The sequence below is a fragment of the Hydractinia symbiolongicarpus genome, chromosome 4, assembly GCF_029227915.1.
Source record: "Hydractinia symbiolongicarpus strain clone_291-10 chromosome 4, HSymV2.1, whole genome shotgun sequence".
NCBI lineage: Eukaryota > Metazoa > Cnidaria > Hydrozoa > Anthoathecata > Hydractiniidae > Hydractinia > Hydractinia symbiolongicarpus.
In genome coordinates, this window is record NC_079878.1 from 8,882,230 (window position 1) to 8,904,105 (window position 21,876).

General features: G+C 31.4%; 1 protein-coding gene across 1 annotated transcript in view; it reads left to right on the forward strand.

Moving 5' to 3' along the window:
• LOC130641104 (uncharacterized) overlaps positions 1 to 21,876 on the forward strand; it is a 116,004-nt gene that overhangs the window by 9,803 nt on the left and 84,325 nt on the right. The window contains exons 12-43 of the mRNA XM_057447768.1: positions 204 to 413; positions 835 to 1,188; positions 1,662 to 1,871; positions 2,138 to 2,683; positions 3,065 to 3,271; positions 3,550 to 4,113; positions 4,422 to 4,955; positions 5,191 to 5,397; positions 7,444 to 8,001; positions 8,127 to 8,678; positions 8,829 to 9,035; positions 9,255 to 9,821; positions 10,083 to 10,619; positions 10,719 to 10,928; positions 11,200 to 11,763; positions 12,059 to 12,607; positions 12,773 to 12,985; positions 13,174 to 13,740; positions 13,889 to 14,425; positions 14,639 to 14,845; positions 14,939 to 15,499; positions 15,607 to 16,140; positions 16,347 to 16,553; positions 17,044 to 17,595; positions 17,843 to 18,385; positions 18,660 to 18,866; positions 19,161 to 19,559; positions 19,822 to 19,980; positions 20,100 to 20,320; positions 20,394 to 20,694; positions 20,805 to 21,011; positions 21,092 to 21,658. Coding sequence (XP_057303751.1) covers positions 204 to 413; positions 835 to 1,188; positions 1,662 to 1,871; positions 2,138 to 2,683; positions 3,065 to 3,271; positions 3,550 to 4,113; positions 4,422 to 4,955; positions 5,191 to 5,397; positions 7,444 to 8,001; positions 8,127 to 8,678; positions 8,829 to 9,035; positions 9,255 to 9,821; positions 10,083 to 10,619; positions 10,719 to 10,928; positions 11,200 to 11,763; positions 12,059 to 12,607; positions 12,773 to 12,985; positions 13,174 to 13,740; positions 13,889 to 14,425; positions 14,639 to 14,845; positions 14,939 to 15,499; positions 15,607 to 16,140; positions 16,347 to 16,553; positions 17,044 to 17,595; positions 17,843 to 18,385; positions 18,660 to 18,866; positions 19,161 to 19,559; positions 19,822 to 19,980; positions 20,100 to 20,320; positions 20,394 to 20,694; positions 20,805 to 21,011; positions 21,092 to 21,658 — 12,558 coding nt within the window. The remainder of the gene's footprint in view (positions 1 to 203; positions 414 to 834; positions 1,189 to 1,661; positions 1,872 to 2,137; positions 2,684 to 3,064; positions 3,272 to 3,549; positions 4,114 to 4,421; positions 4,956 to 5,190; positions 5,398 to 7,443; positions 8,002 to 8,126; positions 8,679 to 8,828; positions 9,036 to 9,254; positions 9,822 to 10,082; positions 10,620 to 10,718; positions 10,929 to 11,199; positions 11,764 to 12,058; positions 12,608 to 12,772; positions 12,986 to 13,173; positions 13,741 to 13,888; positions 14,426 to 14,638; positions 14,846 to 14,938; positions 15,500 to 15,606; positions 16,141 to 16,346; positions 16,554 to 17,043; positions 17,596 to 17,842; positions 18,386 to 18,659; positions 18,867 to 19,160; positions 19,560 to 19,821; positions 19,981 to 20,099; positions 20,321 to 20,393; positions 20,695 to 20,804; positions 21,012 to 21,091; positions 21,659 to 21,876) is intronic.

Below are 21,876 nucleotides of genomic sequence, written 5' to 3' on the forward strand. Positions count from 1 at the left end.
TCAATAAATTATTTTTAGACTTAACCTTTTTCAATACATTCAGCATATTAAATGTCATGGGTCTCCATTTTGAAATTTATGTTCAGTCATTGTGAACAAAATTGTAAACTTTGGGTCTTAAAAAATAGGGGAAAAGACAAATTGTAATTAGTCTTGATCTCCCCTTAATTTTTATAAATAACCATTATTTCTATTATTTGTAGACCCTTGTTTGTTTGTAACATGCGAATACAATGGAATTTGCAAAGCCATTGACAAACATTCTGCTAGCTGTACTTGTGCTTCTGCATGTCCAAACATTTATGCTCCAATCTGTGCAGATGATGGAAACAGTTATTCGAGTGAATGTTCTATGAACATTGCTGGTTGCACTCAAAAAAAGAAAATTTTGGTTATAAGAGAAGGACCTTGTGGTAAGTATGATATCATTACGAGCCTGTCTAATACCAATTTAATCAGATAAGCTTCACCAATTTTTTGTGATATAAGGTAAAGAAATTTTTAGTGAATCTATTTCAAATCTTGTTGAAAATTAGACATGTTGATAATTACAAGCAAAGAAAAAAGTTCAATTTGTTTTTTAACCAGAAAATTGAATTGGTTTTTAGATATGTTTTTGGATTTATGTTTTGAAATACAAAAATACAAATGTTCATTGAAGGATTTAAATTTATGGAGTTTGTAAAAGTGTCTGTTGAGGGTAATCTGAAAATCGAGATACAATCTTTGGGAATATGATAAAACGCATCGAAATGTAATTTGTGTTTGTTAGTGGACAGCTAAACTATATTTATATATATATATAATAATCTGTTGGATATGTTCTTTTGTTAGGCATTGATGAACGAATAGATCTGTTTGTGATTATGGATAATTCCAATCAAGTTGACAAAAATTCTCTCAGCCTATTGAAGATATATGCAAAAGGCATTGTTGATGAATATCAATTTGGAGTAGACAAAACACATGGCTCTTTAATAACTTACAGCAACCAACCTGATATATTACTTAACCTAAATGATGGTGTAGATAAGAATGAATTAAAAAAAATGATTGAGTCTGTTAGTCAAGATAAAAATAATTTGCCTCGACTGGACCGAGCTTTGAATAAAGTCTCAGAATTGCTGGTCTCAAGGTTATCTCAAGCTGACCGTGATGTACCTGCAAGTGTTTTGATATTATCAAGAGGTAAAGCAGTTTTTTGTGTAAACCCATAATAATATTAAATTAGCGCAAAGTTTAACATCATATTTGTCATGTGGGTACTTCATCCTTTGTAATAGTACCTTCATAAGTACCCACTAGAGAGTAGTGCTTTAACTTGTATGCCTGCTACATAAGTCAGTTCTTGTCGAGTCCTAGGTTGCCCTATGATAAATTTGTACATTTATACAGAAAACTTCCAATAGAGAATAATATTTATATATATTTTTATATACATAAAAAGGTAAGGTACCTTGCAAATAAAAAAAATTATAACTATTTGTCCAAAATTGAGCAGTTTTACAATTTCTGCAAAATGTAGATTAGCTTTTACCTTCTAGGTACAAAATCATTTATCTAATAAGAAAAAAACTGCTTATAAAGTTATATCTGCGCTTTTGTTAGTAATTGTTTGTATTTTTCATGATCATAGTACTACTTTCTTGTTATTTTTGTAGGCGTGTCTGCAACAGAACTTGCTAACATGAAAAATATGATGAAAGACATACAAGAGAAAGCAAGACTATACATGGTAACCTTGCATGACAAGAATTTAGAAGACCTAAAAGAATTGTTTAAAGTAAAGAGAAATTTATTTATAACGGACAAGAACCAAGATAGTGGTGTTGCTATTACTGATTTAATAAAAGCATTGGTTGAACCCACTGGTAATATATTATAAATAAATTATAATTATTATTGTTTATTAACATAACTACTTGTTTGAGTTATCTTATTTATGATGTTTTTATTTATAAACAAAAAAAGTCTGTTCCTTTTATCTTTCATAGTTTCACATGTTAGTTATGTTCTAATCTAATTCTTAAATGCATTTAATGGATAGAAATGCAAATATCTACAAAATCTTTCTCAATTATAAGCATGGTACAACACATATTTTTATATTTTTATATTTTGCAATTTCTTGTTTTAGTGAGTGGAAGACCAACCGACATGGTATTATCATTTGGACTAAGTGGTGATCTAGCTTCTCAACATGCACAAACTGCCAAACTTGTGGCGAACAAAATTATAAACTCAATGACATTTAATAAAGATGTTTCAGTAGCTGCAGTAAAGTATGGTAATAAAGCTGACAAGCTGTTTGATCTAGATGAATACAAATCAAAGGATCCTGTGTTGTCACACATAAAATCTGTATATCTTCCTGAAGTAGGAAATCAACCAGAAAAAGCACTTGAATTTATATCTAAAGATATTCTTAAACTAGGCACAGGTTATCATGTAAACGTACCAAAAGTTATTGTATTTTTAACCAACCAGAAACCATTATTTATTGTTGAGCCTACTGCTAAAAAAGTGTTGAATCAAGGCGTAAAAATTGTTGTTATTGGCATTGGAGATGATGTCAGTAGCCATGATTTTGTACCCCTAACTGGAGGTAAAAAAGATTTGATTGCAGTTGTAACTAAAGAGGAAGATTTGAAAAATGACAGTATTGTTAATATCGCAAGACCAGGTATTTAGTAATTTATACTATGATGTTGCACCTAGGCTTTCGTCATTTAAGTAGTCATCTTATTTTTTCTTAACCAAAAAATGCTTTTTTATGTAAAAATTAAAAAAATGAACCTTGTGATGATAAGCTATGAGCCTGTGAAATCAGAGAAATGTCCCTGTCACATGTATACTTGCATCAGTATCTTGTGTATTCTTGTTTGCATGTTAACATGAAGTCTCTGAAGGAGATTTGAAATAAAGTTGCACTCAGATGACAGCTATTAAAATAGAGATAAACCATAGAAGTCTTAATATGGAATTTTACTAGTGCCATTTTCTTCTGCTTATTTGCACAAGTAAATTTTTAACTTTAAGATGGCATCTTTTCAATCTTATTTAGACCCTTGTTTAACAGCAATTTGCGATCCTCATGCTTCCTGTTCACGTAAAGCTGATGGTACCCATCAGTGCACTTGCCCCCTATGTAAAGATTTATATGATATTGTGTGTGCTAGCAATGGCAGAACATACGGCAGTAAATGCGAAATGGAAAGATATGGATGCAACAAGAAGGAAAAAATGTCTGTTGTCAAATTAGGGCCTTGCGGTAAGTGTAGACATATCCAGAAAGAACAAACATTAGGAATGCATACTTGACCAATATCATTGCATTGATATTAGGTGCAAGTCTGACTTAAACTTGTGTTGAAACTCATGTATGACGACACATATTTAACTGGCGTAATTTTGTTTAAGCATTTTAAACCTTAAACTGGAATGGAATTGTAGTTGTGCTGTTAATCATAACTCTGTTTAACATTGTTTTTTATGTTATGGATTTTTTAGAACTTAATTCTCTATAACACATTTCTTTTTTTACTTCAGGTCTATCCACACCTTTAGAAGTTGTTTTTCTGTTGGACAGTTCCAATGAAGTTTCTTCAGGTGTTTGGTCAGATGTTGTTAAATATGCCAAAACAAACATAGTGAATTATCCTTTATCTGCGAATAAAATAAGAGTGTCCATTGTTAATGTTGGTGAAACAGCGAAAGTCGAGATACCACTGAAAGAAGGAATCAGTCGACAAGCTTTATTAAAAGCTTTATATGATGCCAAGCGAATTGGAGGTGACAAAAACGTTGACCAAGGATTTCAAAAAGTTTCTGAAATCTTAGCTAGTGACAAAGTCCGAACTAATGCAGGACAAGTTGTGGTTGTCATTATTGCTGGGAAGATAGAACAGGAGACTGTCTCAACTGCAAAGCTGATTGTTGATGATTTACGAAACAGAAATGTTAAAGTGTCAATAATTGGTGTTGGTAAAGGAATTGTGTCAGAAGATTTGAATCCTTTATCCACTAAAGTTGATTATGTTGTAACTATCAAAGATTCAAGTAAACTCCCAGCAACTGTTGACATTGTTTCAAAAGCCAAAGGAGATGCTGCAGGTTTGTATTTATAAAGATGTTTCAAATAATTATGCATTTTCTGACCACAACCTTTCACATAATTTTGTGATTCTTATAAAGGCGAAACAGCATTCCCTTACCAATACTCTTTAGTTAGTAGGCTACTTAAGCAGAGGTTTTTTCGCTAATGTCTCTGTTGATCTGTTTTTGATTTTACTTTTACTAAATTATACTTTCTTCTTTTTTATTTATTTAGCAATAATTGATTCTATATTTGACTATCTATATGTAGGGTTTGTTAATATGAATAAATGTACTAATTTTGGACATAAAACTTTTTTTTATAGCTTCATTATTAGAAAGGGATACATTACTTGTGTTTTGGCCCTCTCGTTATTCAACACAAGGATCAATGTCACTGATGAAGTCTGTTGGTGCAAATTTTGTTGCAAAGTATCCACACTCACCCACAGGTGCTCATATTGCTGCACTAACATATAATAATGAGTTGCTTAATTGGAATGAAGCACATAGTTTAACAAAGAAAGAAATCCTAAAAAAGTTTCAGCAGATTCAAATTACCAAGCCAAACACTGCGGAGGATGTGCAAAAGTTTGTTAATTCTGTTAACTTCAACCTAAAGTTTTCCCGCCACAATAGTGACATCACTGTTGTGTTTATTATTGATAGTATGCCTGAGAAAAATGCAATTAAATTTATCAATTTTTTGAATGAGAAGTACAAAATCATCTTACTTGGAGTGGGAGAAAATATCAATAACATCGAACTTAGAAAGGAACTTGATGATGGCATTACTTTATTAACAGAAAAAAATGGAAACTATCCAGAACTTGAGAACATCAACACTTTAATTTTTCCAGGTTAGTCCTAAAAGATAGTTTTCGAACTATGTTTAATTATAAATAAACATATTTGAAGGTAAACTTTGTGCTAAATTTTTATTGGTAAAGTCAACATTATTTTCTGTAAGATTTTCTTTGGTATTTACAAAGTGCAGAAAAAAGTTGTATATTCAAGAGAAGCGATGAATGAGAACACGAAGGCAAACATCATTAAAAATGTGTTGATATAATGTCTTTTTATTTCTTTTTGAAGATGCTTGCACCAAGATCCAGTGTGAATACCATTCCACTTGTCTTACAAAACCAGACCAAACAACAGAATGTGTTTGTCCAGTGTGCCCATCATTACACAAACCTGTTTGTGGAAGTAATGGCTTGACTTATACCAGTTCTTGTCACTTAAAAGCTTCTTCCTGCATAAAGAAGACTGCTATAGCGATAGTGAAACAGGAGCCTTGCAGTAAGTTTTTTTTGGTTAAAATCCTCATATCAGTAAAAGGACTACCGTTTTAATAATTTTTCTCATTAACCTAAGTGTGCAGTACTTATCGGAGGGAAAAATTGCAGGGAAAAATTAACCTTAAAACAGAATGGCATTAATTAAGGGAAAGACTTATTCTTTTTAGTAGGTTGGCCTTTTTTGTAAACACTTTAGAATGCTTAAGATGCTTTCGATAAGAAGATTTGTTTGTGTTTGTTACTGTTTTCTAAACCTATTTGTTACCCTATTCAAGCCAGAGGTGGAGGCCTTCTGGAACATCCTTCCTCTAGATTTTTTTAAATAAATTTCAAGTTAGTAAGTATGGAAATTTGGTGACTTTTGTACATACGATTACACACATTTTGCCAAAAAAATTCTTTTCTTTGTTATAGCAACAAAAATATTGTAAATAAATCAAGTTTCTTCTTTTTTTTCTGTATTTGAATTTAATGTATGTAACATGTTTGCTTGTATGTAACATCTGTTATTGTTTTTCCTCACTTTTTGTCCTCATACAACCTGTAAAGTTTTGCAGAAAATATTTGGTGAACTTTGAAAAGATGATGATGTCATCACAAAGTTATAACATTAATTGCCTTAAAAAGGCGATGCCCCAACAGAGGTTGGAAATCTTCTAGTCAGAGTAGAGAGTTGCGAGTTCCAAGGTCAGCGAGTTGCTTTTTTACTAAACCGAATCATTTTTACGAACTTGAAACAATAAAGTTATTTCTGTAGGATCTTTGAATAACAAATTCCAATATAAATTTTAATTAAATTATACACAAAAACACTTCACTTTAGAAATTTAATATGGCTACAATCCCCCTTCGCTGCCATGCCACTGATTGTTGGTGGTGGGTGGAGGTAGATTTGACCTTATGTACAGAATCCATAAAGCTCAGGAACCTGCAAGTACTAAAAAGCAAATCAAACTCAGTATTTTTGTGACTTATGAATTTAATAAAATGATTTGAAATATTGTATCTTTCTACCATCTTATAGCTATATGACATGTTTCTATTCGTAACATCCCCACAAACGAGCATAAAACATTTTGTTATTGTTTTTTTGGTCTGTGAGTTATATGCTTTTTTCTATGCAAAATGTAGGACAATGCCTTGAACCACATTTTTCGAACAATCAGAACACACACAAGGCAAAGAGCTAAAGATCTCTTTTTTCGTCCTTCACTGCTAAGAGGTAAAGCAAAACATTTTACAATGAGGTTAATCACTTTTAAATATATTTGAAAGAAATTGTGTTATGCAAGTTGTAAAAAAAGTTAACCAAAATAATAAAAAGCATGTTTGGAGCTGATAGTTAATATCTCCATTTTTTTAACGAAGAAATTGTATAAGTTGTTTATAATAAATAATAAATTTTAGTATTGATTAAAAACCGCTCTTTTATTTAAAAAGTTCTAAATACCCTAAAAAGTTCAAAATACCCTAAACTACCACACCCTGAATAGTTTGTATGGTATGCTTTAATCATAAGAAAGTGCATCATACGTTTCATATGCACCAATCCCCTATTGATTTTAAAATGGTACCTTTTTCTTCTTCAGGTTCACAAAACCAAAAAAAGTTTTATGACTTTTCTATTGATTCCCCAAGGGGTAAAAATTTGATTTATGTTGCTGTGAATGACTTAATTTAAATTTTCAATTTGTTTCTCTCAAATCATGCATTATTGTGATGACAAAAAAGTTTTTACCTAGTTTAAAAACACTTGTGGAGAAAATCAAAAAAAATTCCCATTTTTAATCTGTTTCCAAGCAAAAATGTTACCTGAAGTCTTTAGATTTTTATTTAATTGTTTATAAGCAACTCCAAATTAATCATAAAATAAGACAACTCACTGATTTGGCAAGTCATAACTAGCAACTCACGGAACTCACAACTCAAAAATTACCAATACCCCTTCAATAGGGTATAATATTAAGAAGATTATAAACTTCAGGACAGGTAGATTTGTTGTGATCATGTTATTGTATGCCAGAATGTTCATTTTCTTTTTTTATAGGTTCCAAAAAAGCAGTTGATCTAGTTTATTTAATTGACACTTCCGAAGGTATCTCAGAAGAACAACTAAAAACTCTTGCTCAAACCATAAAATCACAAGTCCAAGGACACAAAATTTCAAAGGATTTAGCTAGGGTTTCCATTGTTACCTATGGAACGAAACCTAGCTCTCTATTATCACTATCTGCTGGTGATAATATAAATGCCATAAATAAAGCATTGTCGCAACTAAAGAAAAATGGAGGACCACCCCAACTAGTTGAGGCTATAGAATACGCAAATGACAATATTCTTCCTAATTCAAGAGATAATATACCACAAACTATCATTATATTTATGGCTTCTCATCCCAGTGTGACAAAAGAATCTGCAATTACAGAGAAAATCAATATGATAAAAAAGAATGGAGCTAAAGTTGTTATTGTTGGATTAAATAAAGATGTACTTTCAAAGGACTTAAAGGAAACTACAAATGTTGTCAATGGTGGTATTGTTTCTACTTCAGATGATTTAACTGACCTTCTTGAAAAATTGGCATATGCTGTCAGTCAAGCAACTGGTAAAATGCATTATTTTGAGCGATATTAAATACAACAATGATTCAAATGAGCATTATGTTTTTATTAATTTCGTATACAGATTCTTTTTGTGACATGAAATAAAATTTTCCTATTTTTGTTTTAGTTTCACCACAACCCTTGGATTTGGGCTTTCTGTTTGCTGCTTCAGAGAATGCTTCATTATTTAGTTATGAACAAGTAATAGCTGCCAAATTGTTAAATGCTTTCAAAATTGAAAAGGATGCAACCCAAGTAGGGTCTGTAATTTATGGAACTGATGGCAGGCTTGCATTTAAGTTAAATCAGTATGACAACGAAAATGCAGTGTCAAAGGCCATCAAGAACTTACAAAATCCTCGATTTGGTTCTGCTATTGATAAAGGCTTAAAGACTGTCGCAGATGAATTATTTATTAAATCAAATGGAGCACGACCCACTGTGCCAAAAGTTTTAGTTACTTTTGTTGTTAAGAAATTATCACCATTTAACGATAAGTTAAATGCATTGACAGATGTTAAGATAATACCAATTAGTGTGGGCCCTGATGCCGATAAAGAAGATCTAACAAACCTCGGTAGCAACAAAGAAAAGATTTTTAATATCCCATCTGAAATAGACTTAGATGGTGAAGAGATAAGTGAACTAATCAAGAATGTCATTGACAATGCTAGACAAGGTGTGTTGGTGTTGACAAATTAGAAAAATTTTTGAACCACTGTTTCAATATGTTTTAATCATTATATAACAAATTAATTTGAAAAATATCTTCTTTTTGTATATTTCTACTGTGTTATCTAGCTTTTTTATTACCTCATAACTTGTTTAGATCCATGCAATAAGATATCTTGCAATAGATACTCACATTGTATACGGAAACCAGATAATTCTGCAGAGTGTGTATGTAAATCGTGTACAGATATATACGAACCAATATGTGGAAAAGATGGCAAGACATATTCTAGTGAATGTTACATGAGGCGTTACTCTTGTCAGAATAATATTGCTGTTGGTATTTTTAAACAAGGACCGTGTTGTAAGTTCTTTTGCAAATTAAGTATGTTTTATATTTATAACTTTTTCAGCATTTAGGATTAAAACTTTAATTTTTTAAGGTTTTTAATGTGCACAGTAAATCATTTCAAAATCGACGTTTCACCAATCACTTAAACTTGAACAATTTTCTTATATCTTGCTGAGATCTTTTTTGCATTTAATCACTATTAAAATGACTAATAATAATTTTTTGTTTTAGCCATTAATAGTGATATTGATATGATATACCTTATTGACAGTTCCGATGGTGTTTCCACAGAAACATTTAAAGCATTTAAATCATTTGTTGCCAAAGATGTAAAAACAAAAGACTTTAAAAGCGGCAAAATCCATGTTGGTATTCTAAACTATGCCTCTGATGCTGTTTTGCAATTATCACCTAAAAATGGTATCAGTGAAACTATTGTAAATAATGTTCTTTCCAAAATGGGAAGAATAAATGGAAAAAGAAACTTTAAACTCACATTCCAATACATACTTGATGCAATTGTGAAAAATCCACTATTTGTGAGAAAAAATTCCAAACGTTTGTTGGCATTGCTTGTTGATGGAAGAAGTCTTTCCTGGACTGATTCAGATGCAGCATTATTCAAAGAAAAGTTTGAAAATGCTGACATAGACCTGCTGATTATCACCACGGACGGAAATGTAAAAGAAGACTTAAAAGGTTTAGTTCCAAATCCTGATAACATTTTAGTTGTTGATAAAACAGATGAATTACCAGATACATCAACAAATATTACAGATGTAATTGGTAAAATAACTGGTATGTTATTTTCACTTCACTACAAAAGCTGTGTTAATGTTTAACGTCAGATAAAAGTTCCTATGTTCTGAGGTTTGAGTGTTATCTTAGATACGTTTCTTTATTCATTATTTGTAACTAAAATTAGATTTTGATATCTAAACGAGTTATTAGAAAAGCTCCTAAAGATAATAATAGGTCTAACATAATCATAAATGTTCACAAACTATAGATGCATAATCATTTGACCTTTCTTACACACCATTACAAATCTTTCTTTAGGAAAAAACGTTGAGCATAATATCATGTTTCTACTGGGTGCAACTGGTGATAAAGAACAAGAAATATTTTCTGCAGAAAAACAATTAGTTTTAAACATGGTTGATTTAGTCTCTGTACCTCCGATTAATATTGGTGTTGTGATTTATGGCTCAAATAATTATGTAGCCATACCGTTCGGACAGTATGCACAATCAAGCGAACTTAAAAAACAAATTGCAAATTTACGTGTTTACTCATCAAACGCCAATAAAGGGAATATTATTATGCCGTTATCCCTAGGATACAAGCAATTGACATCAACCTCTTCCAATGTCCTTGTTTTATTTGTCAATCAAAAGCCTATTAAAAAAGAAAAAGATTTTGTTCGAAGTATTCAAGATCAAGGGATAAAAGTCGTTGTCATTGGTATGGGCAACGAAGTCAGTCCCAAAGATTTGATTGACCTTACTGGAAATAGAAACGACATAGTTCTTGTTCCAAATATTAACAATATGAGTGCTGATACAAGCAAAAAGATTGGAGCTGTGATAAAAGCAGGTATTAGCGATGTTATTACACAAAAACGTTATTTGCTTATTTGTAGGTATCTACTTAACAAGTCTTGTACTAAAGTCTTAATGTGTTTTTTACATCTAGATCCATGTAGCAATACCAAGTGTGACCTGCCATATTCTACATGTGTTCGGCAAATTGATCAAACACCGTTATGTCAATGCCCTACATGTGATGAAGCGTATGCACCAGTTTGTGGGGATAATGGAAAAACATATGCAAGTGAATGTTACCTTAGGGAGGAATCTTGCAAAAGAAATGTGAAAATAACAACAACCATTGAAAAACCTTGTGGTAAGCATATATTTATTGCACTTGATGTAAATGAATTTTGGTAATTTAAGAATGTAGAGAAATATTTTAGCCATTGGTACACTTACTTATATATTGTTGTAACAGTATGTGATGAAAACATTTTTCTGTTGCGAAGTAAAATCTTGTTGTTCTTGTGCAGAAATAATTTAGGGAGGTGATAAATTAGTACAAATTTTTAAGAAACTTTGTTAATAATACTCAGTGTAATGCTAAATTTACATTTTTTTATATTTGTTATTATGCTTTTTAGCGTCTATTGATAGCGTTGATTTCATTTTTGTTTTGGATATATCAAATGCAGTGAAGTCATCTGAAATAAAAACATTCAAAACATTAATAAAGGAATTAGTCAAAACGTCATCTGGAAATACTAATAAAACAGGAATTGGCTTTATTTTATCTGGTTACAAGAGAGACGAAATAAACAAAGTGTTACCTATTTTGGACGTTAATTCGAAGCCTTTGGAAAACATACTGGCACCTGTCGTCAAAGGAAGTGAAACAAGAGATTTTTTAAAGGCTGTAAAATTACTCAAGTCACCCATGCTAACACGGAAAGGCATCCCAAAAGTTGTTGTATTCATTTCATCTGCGCCTTTTCCAAATAATATGGAAGACTCGATTACGCACTCATTACCCTCGTTATCAAAGCAAGAGAATGTTAGAGTACTGTTTATTGGTTTCGGATCAGCATTCAACAAAGAAAATGTCAGAGATATTATTGGTAATAGAAATAATGTGAAATTCTTACCTGGCATAAAAAGCTTCCCAAATGTGTTTGATGATATTTACGAAACTGCACAAGATCTTAAAAGTAGGTGACAGTTTATTTACTGTACATATTTGCTAACAAATTAGAGAAAATAAGGAAATTCTGCAGTTAGTATCATGGAAAACTTTGTTATTTTCACCTTCGTCATTTAAATTATTTCAATCTCAAAGGTGCTTCAAAGATAAACTACATTGGATGCATGCTAACTTTGCACTCTATTGATAAAATGTAGTGTGGTCATGCTAATAATATTCTGCAGCATAATAATAACAAAATATATATATTTATGTCCAGTACTTTTATGTTAAGAAATAAAATCAAACATGCCTTTTTTCAGATCCAAAGCCCATCATGGATGTAGGTTTTGTACTGGGATTTACATCAGAAATGTCATCAAGTGACTTTGATAAACAACTGGATATTTCTAAAGAGCTTTTAACATCATTATCCAAGAAAAGAGATAATTTGAAGGCTGGAATCATAACATATGGCAACAGTGCTATTTTGCAGGGAAAATTAACAAATACCGATGATGTAGAGAGGCTTCTTTATTCGCTTAACCTTAAATCGGGAGATGGTAATTTAAAAGAAGCTTTGCAAGTGGCATCAGATAATTTTTTTTTACAATCTAGTGGTGGAAGACCAAATTCAGAAAAAACATTGGTTGTATTTGTTAGCGAGACAATGGAAGATGTTGAACCTGCCGTGAAGTTATTACGTGACCAAGGTGTCAACATTGTAAGTATTGGTGTTGGAGGGAAAGTTGATCAGGATACCGTTGATAAAATCACTGGTGATGGCAAAAACGGCATCCTTATTACCAAAGATAATGATCCTAAAAATATAGATGATGTCCTAGAAAAAGCAATAGAGGATTCGTTTACGGGTATGTAATATTCAACAGTTTTTTACTATTATATTTAAAAAAGACCTTATGATTTAATTTTTTCAATAACTTATTCAAAGATGTTATTATTGTATGGAAGTTCCAAATACAATATTGCAGAAGGACCTTCATCATTCTAAAAAAATCAAATCCTTTTTTTAATAGATCCATGTTTATCTTCACCATGTGGAAAGGATAAAACATGTGTACGTCAATCAGGAAAAGATGTGCATTGTGTATGTCCATCATGTAGTGATGTCAAATCACCACATTTTGTTTGTGCCAGTGATGGAAGCACCCAAGCAAGTGAATGTCACATCAAGAAGAAAGCTTGCGTGCAAAAAGAAAATATCTTCCTAATTAACAAGAAGCCATGTGGTAATTTTTTTGTTTACACATGTAGTTAAGATCCAAATTTTTTGTTTTGTTTGTATGTTCATTTGTTTTTATATACTTGTTTTTTGAAGTTTTCATCAAGTTGATTTCTTTCAATTTCAATTCTTGTCATCGCCGTATTTTGTGCAAATACTTTTTTTGTACCTTTTATTTATTTTTTATTTATATAGCATTCGACAAAAAGATGGACTTAATATACCTCTTAGATGTATCCCAATTAACAAATGAAGAAACACTTGAGTCAATAAAGAATTACATAAAGAAAGATTTAGATTCTTATAATTTTTCCACTGGAGATAATGTTAGAATGGAAATTGTTTTATTCGATGACAGTGTACGGTCCATTGTAAAGCTTGATCAAGATATAACCAAAGATGACTATGTGAATAACATCAACAGCATCACCCTAAAAGAAAAAAAGGAAGCAGATTTCAAAAAAGCATTTTCGTATATACTCTCAAACGTTCAATATAGGTTCAGAAAAGATGCTGCAACAGTTTTGGTCCTCATTACAACAAGCAATAACAAAAACAGTGATGCATCCAAAATGTTATCTGATGTGTCTAAATTAAAACAAGATGGTGTAAAAATTGTTACTGTAGGCCTTGGAAAACGAGTTGATATTGATGAATTAAATAATATTGCAACTGAGCCAAACTATGTCGTACTGATTGACGATTCATCAAAGTTAGATGAGAATGTTTCCAGCATTAAAAGGGCTGTTTCAAAATCAACAGGTAGCTCTTTTTTAGGTTGTTTTATTTTATTTTTGTTCTTTTAATTACATTATGTTAATGTGAATGTAACTTTAAAATATTTATTTTAAATGTAATTATTGTTGTTTTTGAGTTTTGAGTCTTTATGTAGCTTTTTATTTTAATATAGCAACTGCATCATCAATGGAAATTCTTTTCATACTTGGCACTGGTCAGTCTAATGAGCAAACTGCTACAAGAAACTTTGAAAGAGAAAAAGAACTTGTCATAGCACTATTGAAGAAAGATAAATATTCTCAACATGATGTTCATGCAGGTACTATAATATACAGCCCTGCTATATATAAGGATCAGTTAACTTCTAACAAGGAATATCTCATTAAAAGAATTCTTGAGTATGATAATCTTAGTGGCAATGACGTTACAAATGGATTAAACGAGGCAATTCGGGTGTTTAAAGCAAGTAATCAAAACTCGAAAACTAAATCAATAGTTTTATTTACCGATCAAAACCTTGATGACATGGCAAAAAATGCTCTTGTAAGTATTAAGGACAATGGAATGAAAGTTATCGTTGTTACGTTGGGAAAGAACAAAAAAACTGTCAATGACAAGTTCCTAAAAGAAAACAGAATTCCGTTAGTTATTGATAATGATGATTCTCTGGTGGAGACTGTTGAGAATATTGATTCAAAATCAGGCAAAGGTAACTCATCACTTTTAATCATAGAAATGTTCCTTGACTGCTTTTGGAGATGTAAAATAAGGAAATTAGAACTTGACCAATGTGATAGTCTTTTAAAAAAATTTAAACTGAATTTAGATTATCATTAAATATTTTTTATTATTTTGAGAATATTTTAGAACTTTATCTCCTTTAAACCAAATCATTGTATCAGTGTTTTTTTATTTTTTTTAGATCCTTGCGATGAAAAAGTGTGTCACCAGTTTGCATCATGTTCACGAACAGAAACAAACACAGCGAAGTGTGTTTGTCATCAATGTGAAAATAAATATAAAACTGTTTGTGGAAGTGACGGCTTATCATATGCCAGCCAATGTTATCTTGAATTAAGAGCTTGTCAAACAAATAAAGAGATCAATGTTGCAGCAATCAAACCATGCTGTATGTAATTCTTGTTTACTACTGCGTTTGATTTTAACCCTCCATTTACCAACTATTTGGTAAATTGTTCATTTTCTTTTTTCTTTTTTGTAGCTCTTACCTTAGCAAGTGACATTGTTTATGCTATTGATACATCAAACAACATAGATTACAATGATATAGCTCAAATAGTTCAATTTATCAGTAATGACATAAATCATCATGGCAGTAAGTCTAAAATGGCCCTGGTAAACTATGGATCGAAAGCTGAAGTTATTGCTAGTTTGGATACTGATCAACAAAAATTGGTTCATGTTTTATCAAAATTGCAAAAATTGGGTGGTTCACGTAGGATTGACAATGTGCTTGCTTTAGTTAAAGACGATATCTTTTCAAATACAGCAAAAAGTAACAACACCAAACAACTCATACTTTTTGTTGGTGGAAGTTATAGCGAATCTGTTAAAGAAAGATTACTTCCATTATTAACAACTCTTAAAGAGAGAAGTGTCAAAATAACAGTTGTTGGTTTTGGAGAAAACATAAGAAAAGATGACTTCGGCTACATTGCATCTCAAGATAAAAACGTTGTTCTTGTTAATCATGTTACTGATCTTCCCAAAGTTGTTCCTGACGTCTTTGAAATCGTTGGTAAGAATACAGGTAGGAATACAGGTAAATTTTCATTCATCAAGCTTAACTTGAATCCGTTTTTGGAATACAAGCAATTAACAGAAAATAGAAAGAAATCTGGTACGGTACTGTCATGTTGTTCTTTATAGCAACATCACCAAAACTTCAACTGCTCTTCATTGTTGGTGCATCGTCATCTGATCAACAGAAGCAGTTTCACTTACAGAAAGAAACAGTGTTAAGTATTGTTGATAAGTTGTTGATTGGTAAGAAAACCAAAGTAGGAGTTCTCTCTTACGGAAGATACCCTTCCAAAGCTATCTCAATGGGAAAGTTTATAACAAATAGGGACTTGAAAGAAGCAATCAAAATTGTAAGCAACCCTGGAGATGGTAAAAGACTGGATCTTGCTTTATCATCAGCAAAAACCATGCTAAAGGATGCACAAATTGATGGCGTTAAACAAAAGATAATTGTAATGTTGGACCAAAGGCCTGAACCAGATGTAAAAGGACTTATCAGAGAGCTTGAAAACACTGGCATAGAATTAATAACAATTGGATTTGGTAAGAATATAAACGATAATATTTTGAACCAAATAACGGATTCGAGCAAAAAGCATGTAAAAGGTGACAAAGATATAAAAAATGTTGTGGATTCAGTCAAGGATGCAGTGACACCAGGTAAAGTTTATGAGTTCTCTACAATAACAGTATGGAGTATGTCAGCAATTTAGTTGATTTTTATTGTTATTTTCTTCAAGGTAGTGTAGTTAAACAGAAACAAAACATGTGTACTTACACATTTAGAAGTATAAATGGAACATGATGTGTAACTTTAGAGTAATTTTCATCACCTCATTAAAGTTATTTTTTTCTCTTATTGTTAGATCCATGCAAAGAAAAAGCCTGTGATTTCTTTGGTAAGTGCCTTGCTAAACCAGACAGAACAACTGATTGTGTTTGTCCAGTTTGTAAAATGGAATACAACATAGTATGTGGAAATGATGGAAACAGCTATGCTAGCTTATGCTGGATGAAGCAATATGCTTGCCAACAAAATAAAAATGTTGCTTTACTACAGACACAGCCTTGTGGTATGCGTACTTCTCTTTTTGTTTACGATGGATGTTGTTCTGACTCCTTGACTTTTTTTTATCAATCAAATTGAAATCAATCTCACCTAACAATTTTAAGAATCCAACATTTATTGAGAACGCTGTTAGAATTACTAAATACAATAAACGACCTGTTGTGCTACAGGCCGTTATTTTTCTTTTCTTTCTGTTTTACATAATGTTTTTGCTGTAAAAGAGAATCTGAATTGTATTTCTGTTTTGCTATAGCTATTAAACTGTGAAAATCAACGTTATTTGATCAGTGGCAATCTTTATAACTAGTTAAAGAATTTATCTGAATGACAAAGAAATTGATTACAAAAGTTTTTCAGATTGTACATATATATATTAACCACTAGCAGTTGAATGCATTGAATGCCCTTTAATAAGTCTTATTAATAACGTTTTTAAGCTATTTAGATAAATAAAAGAAAAGATTCCTAAACGCATTGTATTTCTTTTTTGTTAGTTATTAAGAAAGAATTGGATATTATCTTTCTACTTGACATTTCATCTGATGTTACAACCTATCAACTTAGTGCCATGAAGGACTATGTTAAAAACATGCTCAAGTCCTTCACTTTGTCGGTTGAAGATGTCCGAGTCGGTCTAATTGGGTTTGGTGAAACAGCACAAGAATTTGTTGAATTAAATCTTGGTACTAATCAAGATGTTATCAGTAATGGAATTTCTAAAATCAGCAAAATAGGTGGAACACGTAACCTAGATATTGGAATGATGCATATAGTTAACGAAGCCTCTAAGAGTTTTAGATTAAATTCGAAAAAAGTTATAGTAGCATTGACAACTGGATCAGAACACCCCAAAAGACATAAAGAATTAACAGAAGCTGTAAAGAAATTAAAAGAGATGCATAGGCCCAACTTTATATTTGTTGAATTTGGGGATTCCAAATTGCGTTTTCCTAAAGTTGTAGATGAAACGACAGTCAATGCAAACACAGTAGATGAATTACCATCAACCTTCTCAAAAGTTATAAAAGAAATTGGATCTTCTGCTGGTACATATCTTTCACAAATCTTTTTATTTCAACAATAATATTATGTATTTTTAATGTATTGTATTTCATTAAAAGATTATGACAAGATGCTTGTGAGATAAAATTTAAATCTTCCTTTTTATAAAAATAACTGAGAGGTCTTCACTTGCCTGTGTGAGAAAATGAAAATGAAATCTCTATTGCTGTATTAACTGTATATCAACTACAACTGTTTTTGGTCATTTTGTGATTTGTGATTTATTTTTAGGCAATCCCCACCCACTTGACATTGGTGTTTTAATTGGTGCTCAGTCTGGCGACAAGTTTGTTATGGCTAAAGAAATTCTTGAAAGAATGTTGGAAAAATATGATTTCTCAAGTGGAAATAAAACAGTTGGAGTTATTTTATATGGCAAAGAACCTATTTTAAAACTTCCTGTTACCAAAGTAGTGAAAAAGACAGATCTTTTGCAGGAGATAAAAAGATTGAGGCATCCTGCAGATGGTTTCAGGTTAGATAAAGCATTGCAAAAGGCAGAACAAGAATTCTTTTCAGATTGCAGTCCTGGTACTGTTGCTTGTCCAAACAAGATACTTCTTCTATTCACTGATCGTAAGCCAGATGAAAAGAGCATAGTACTGGCTGATAAATTTACATCTAATGATGTAAAGATAGTATCAGTTGTGCTTGGTTTGCCAGAAAAGGATGATGTGAATAAGCTAGGGGGAAAGGATGCTGTGATTATCACACCAAAGTCTACTGATGCTATAAAAGATATTTCTGATGATATTAAAGATGCCTTATCAATTGGTAAAGTTATTGTTTTTTTGTAGTACTTATTACGGTTTTACTTACAGAAGTAATATCATCAACCGTCTTTTACATTCCAATTGTTTAATTTTATGTTTATTTAATCTTCTTTGTCTTGGTAACTTTGCTATTATACTTCATCGATATCGATAAAAATTTTTAGAACATAAGTGGAATTTTAAGCAATGTAAAGCAAAGAAAAACAATGACAAAGAACAATGTTCTGTGTCATCAAACCTATCGAGGACTAATTGTGATATTATTTTGTTAACAGATGCCTGCAAAAATGTGAAATGTAATCATAATGGGGTCTGTGTGACACAGGCTGATAGCTCAACGAAATGTTTATGCCCTACTTGCTCCCTGCCACTGAAAGTAGTATGCGGTTCTGATGGAAAGACATATGGTAATGAGTGTTTGATGAAGAAACGAGGTTGTTTAGATAAGGAAACAATAACAGTCACTAAGACGGAATCCTGTGGTATGTTCGTTGTAAAAGTTTATAAAATCTTATTGGCCTATTTCTTAAATTACCTATTGAAATATAGAAAAAAACATTCTAAAGTAATAAACTGATGTACGTCTCAGCATTTACTATAGTTTATTCAATGATAAGCATTATTTCAGATTGAATCTGTTGTTTTACTTATGTTTAAGCTGAATTAGTTTTCAGGTTCAGCATTGACAAAATAATGTGTACTTGATAGAAACTCTTTACTACGAGCCTTTACTACTATGTTTTTCCAAATTAACCATTCGGTTGTTGTTGTATTAGGTATTACAAATTCATTGGATGTTGTTTACATAATTGATGGTTCGTCGTCTGTTCCCCGCAAAGTTTTTGATGAAATGAGGAAGTATGTAAAAAATGCAATTAAGCTGTATAAAATATCTCCAGTAAAAACTAGATTTTCAATTGCTACATTTGGAAAAGACAGACAACACTTGCCTTTAAGTGAAGGCAGCACAGAAAAAAGTGTACGTAATTCAATTGACAACATGCAAAAATCTGGTGGAGATAGACGTATTGATCTTGAACTCCGAAAAATTGCAGAAGAAGTTAAACTTGGAAAGTTTAGAAAAGATGCCGGAAAACTTGTTGTATTGGTATTATATGGAAGAAATAATATTAATGGTGCCATTGATGTTAATGCAGCATCAAAACTTGTTAGAGGTAATTTTTTTACAGATTTTTTTATCCCTATCTTAAATTATTTGTAGATTGACTTAGATATTTTTGTATACTGTTACTTAGATAATTAAAACATGTTAAGGAACAAGCAACAAAGCACCTTTCTTAATTGTGTCTGCAATTAGCATAAGGAAATGTAATACTGCATTGATTGGCAGTGACAAGATGAATATTTGCTTCAAAATAACATTTGTCTTTCCTGTAACTAAATTTTTATAATAAAGTTGTGATTTGCATACGTTAGGTCTTGGTGTAAAAATTGCAGTCATTGGAGTAGGAGATAAGATCAACAAGGATGAATTGAACGCAATTGGTGGAGAAACGTCACCTGTTATTGTTAAGGATATCAATGAACTAGTTGACACTATACCAGATATCTCAAAGATTGCAGCTGAAGCTTCAGGTAATTTTGTTAAGGTGCTACGTTATTACTAGACAGTACATTGCTATGTAGGAATATGAAAATTTAACATGATATTTGTAATACAGTAAAGGAAGTAAATTACCAAATTCCCTTTTTAGGAAAAGTTCAACAGTTGGACATCACTTTCATTTTGGGAGCTAGTAATAAAAGAAATGCTGATTTGCAGTCACAAGTGGCATATAAAATGATTGAAGAATATGATTTATCCTCTTCTGCAATTGCTGTGATTTTAAATAAACAAGCTTTTGCCAAGGTAGCTAAAGATATGGGACAATATGTATCAAAAAATGGACTGTTAAACTACATAATAACTCTGCGGGTAAGTAATAATTTAAATTCTTTATCTTTTTATATTTAATTATTTTTTATTAAAAAAATTTATATTTAAATAGACTCCTATCAATGCTCGTAATTTACTGTCATCATTACGAAAAGCTGAATCTGAAATCACCTACCGCCCTAATTCATCTAAAACAATTGTTTTATTTGTTGACAAATTGCCAACAACTGCAGATATAGAACAAGCAAGAAAGTTAGGAGAGAAGAACTTTAGAATTATTGTGGTTGGTGCTGGTTCAAAGGTTAAAAAAGAGAATTTAAAGCCTTTATCGGGTGATGTTGATAATGTCTTAATTGTTACTGAAAAGAATGTTAATGATATTAGTAAAGAAGCAAGAGGCAAAACCAGCACAGGTAACACATTTAAAATTAACTTTTAATTTTTATGCATTTATTTATATATTCATTTCAATTTTAATAAACTGTTTTCTTATTTGCGATAAAGTTCCCTATCTTTGTTGCAGGCATTTCATGCAATAGCTGTAAAGAACCAAAAACATGTTTAAAGAAACTCGACAACTCAGTAGAGTGCGTATGTCCACTATGTATTAAAGAAACTTTTAAACCAGTTTGTGGTAGTGATGGTAAAACGTATGCTAATGTTGAATGCATGAATAACGCAGCTTGTACGCAGCATACACGACTTAGTGTGTTAAAGAATACAGCTTGTGGTAAGTTTTATCTATTTTATTATCTGTCGTTGCTTTTAGTCATTTTGCAGTGCTGAAAATGTTGGATTTTATTATTTTAGGAATGGATAAACCCACTGAAATTGTAATTGCTGTTGATGGTTCAGAAGATGTAACTTTTAAAACCATGAACAAAATTAGAGATTATATTGAGAAATTGATCCAAACGTTTGAAATTTCCACAACAAAATCTAGAGTCAGTATTCTTGTGTACAGTAATAAAGCAGACGTAAAACTCAGACTTAAAGAAGGAAACACAAAGCAGCGTGTGCTTTCAGCCCTCGACAATCTGAAGGGCAATGGAAAACGAAATTTAACATTAGTGTTTAACACCATAAATAAATCAGTGTTAGATAAAAATTCAGTGCGTAAAGATGCAGGTAAGTATATTCTTTTATTTATTAATGGACCGAATGACCAAGAAAAATCGTCAAAATTTAATGAAATTCTTAAAAAACTGAAACGTGAAAACATACAAATCACTGTGGTTGGTGTTGGAGGTAAAGTAGCTGATAATACTGTAAATAAAATCTCATCTTCGCCTGATGATGGAATTGTTGTGAATGAGAATGATTTATTAAAGACACTTCCAGTTGTCGCTGATGGGTTAGGAAAATCAGCTGCTAAAGGTTAGACCCTTTCAAATTTTGTTTTTTTAATTTTTTGTATTATGGAAAATTGAGACATGGTTAAGGTTAAATATTTTCTAAGGCAGTATAAGTTTAGGCAATGTGCTGTAAACCTAAAACCATTCCTGTCACTGTGTTCAGCAATAGAATTAAAAAGCTGTTTCTTTAAATTATGATTTTACGGAATATTGAGAAATATGTCTGACAAGTTTTGACAT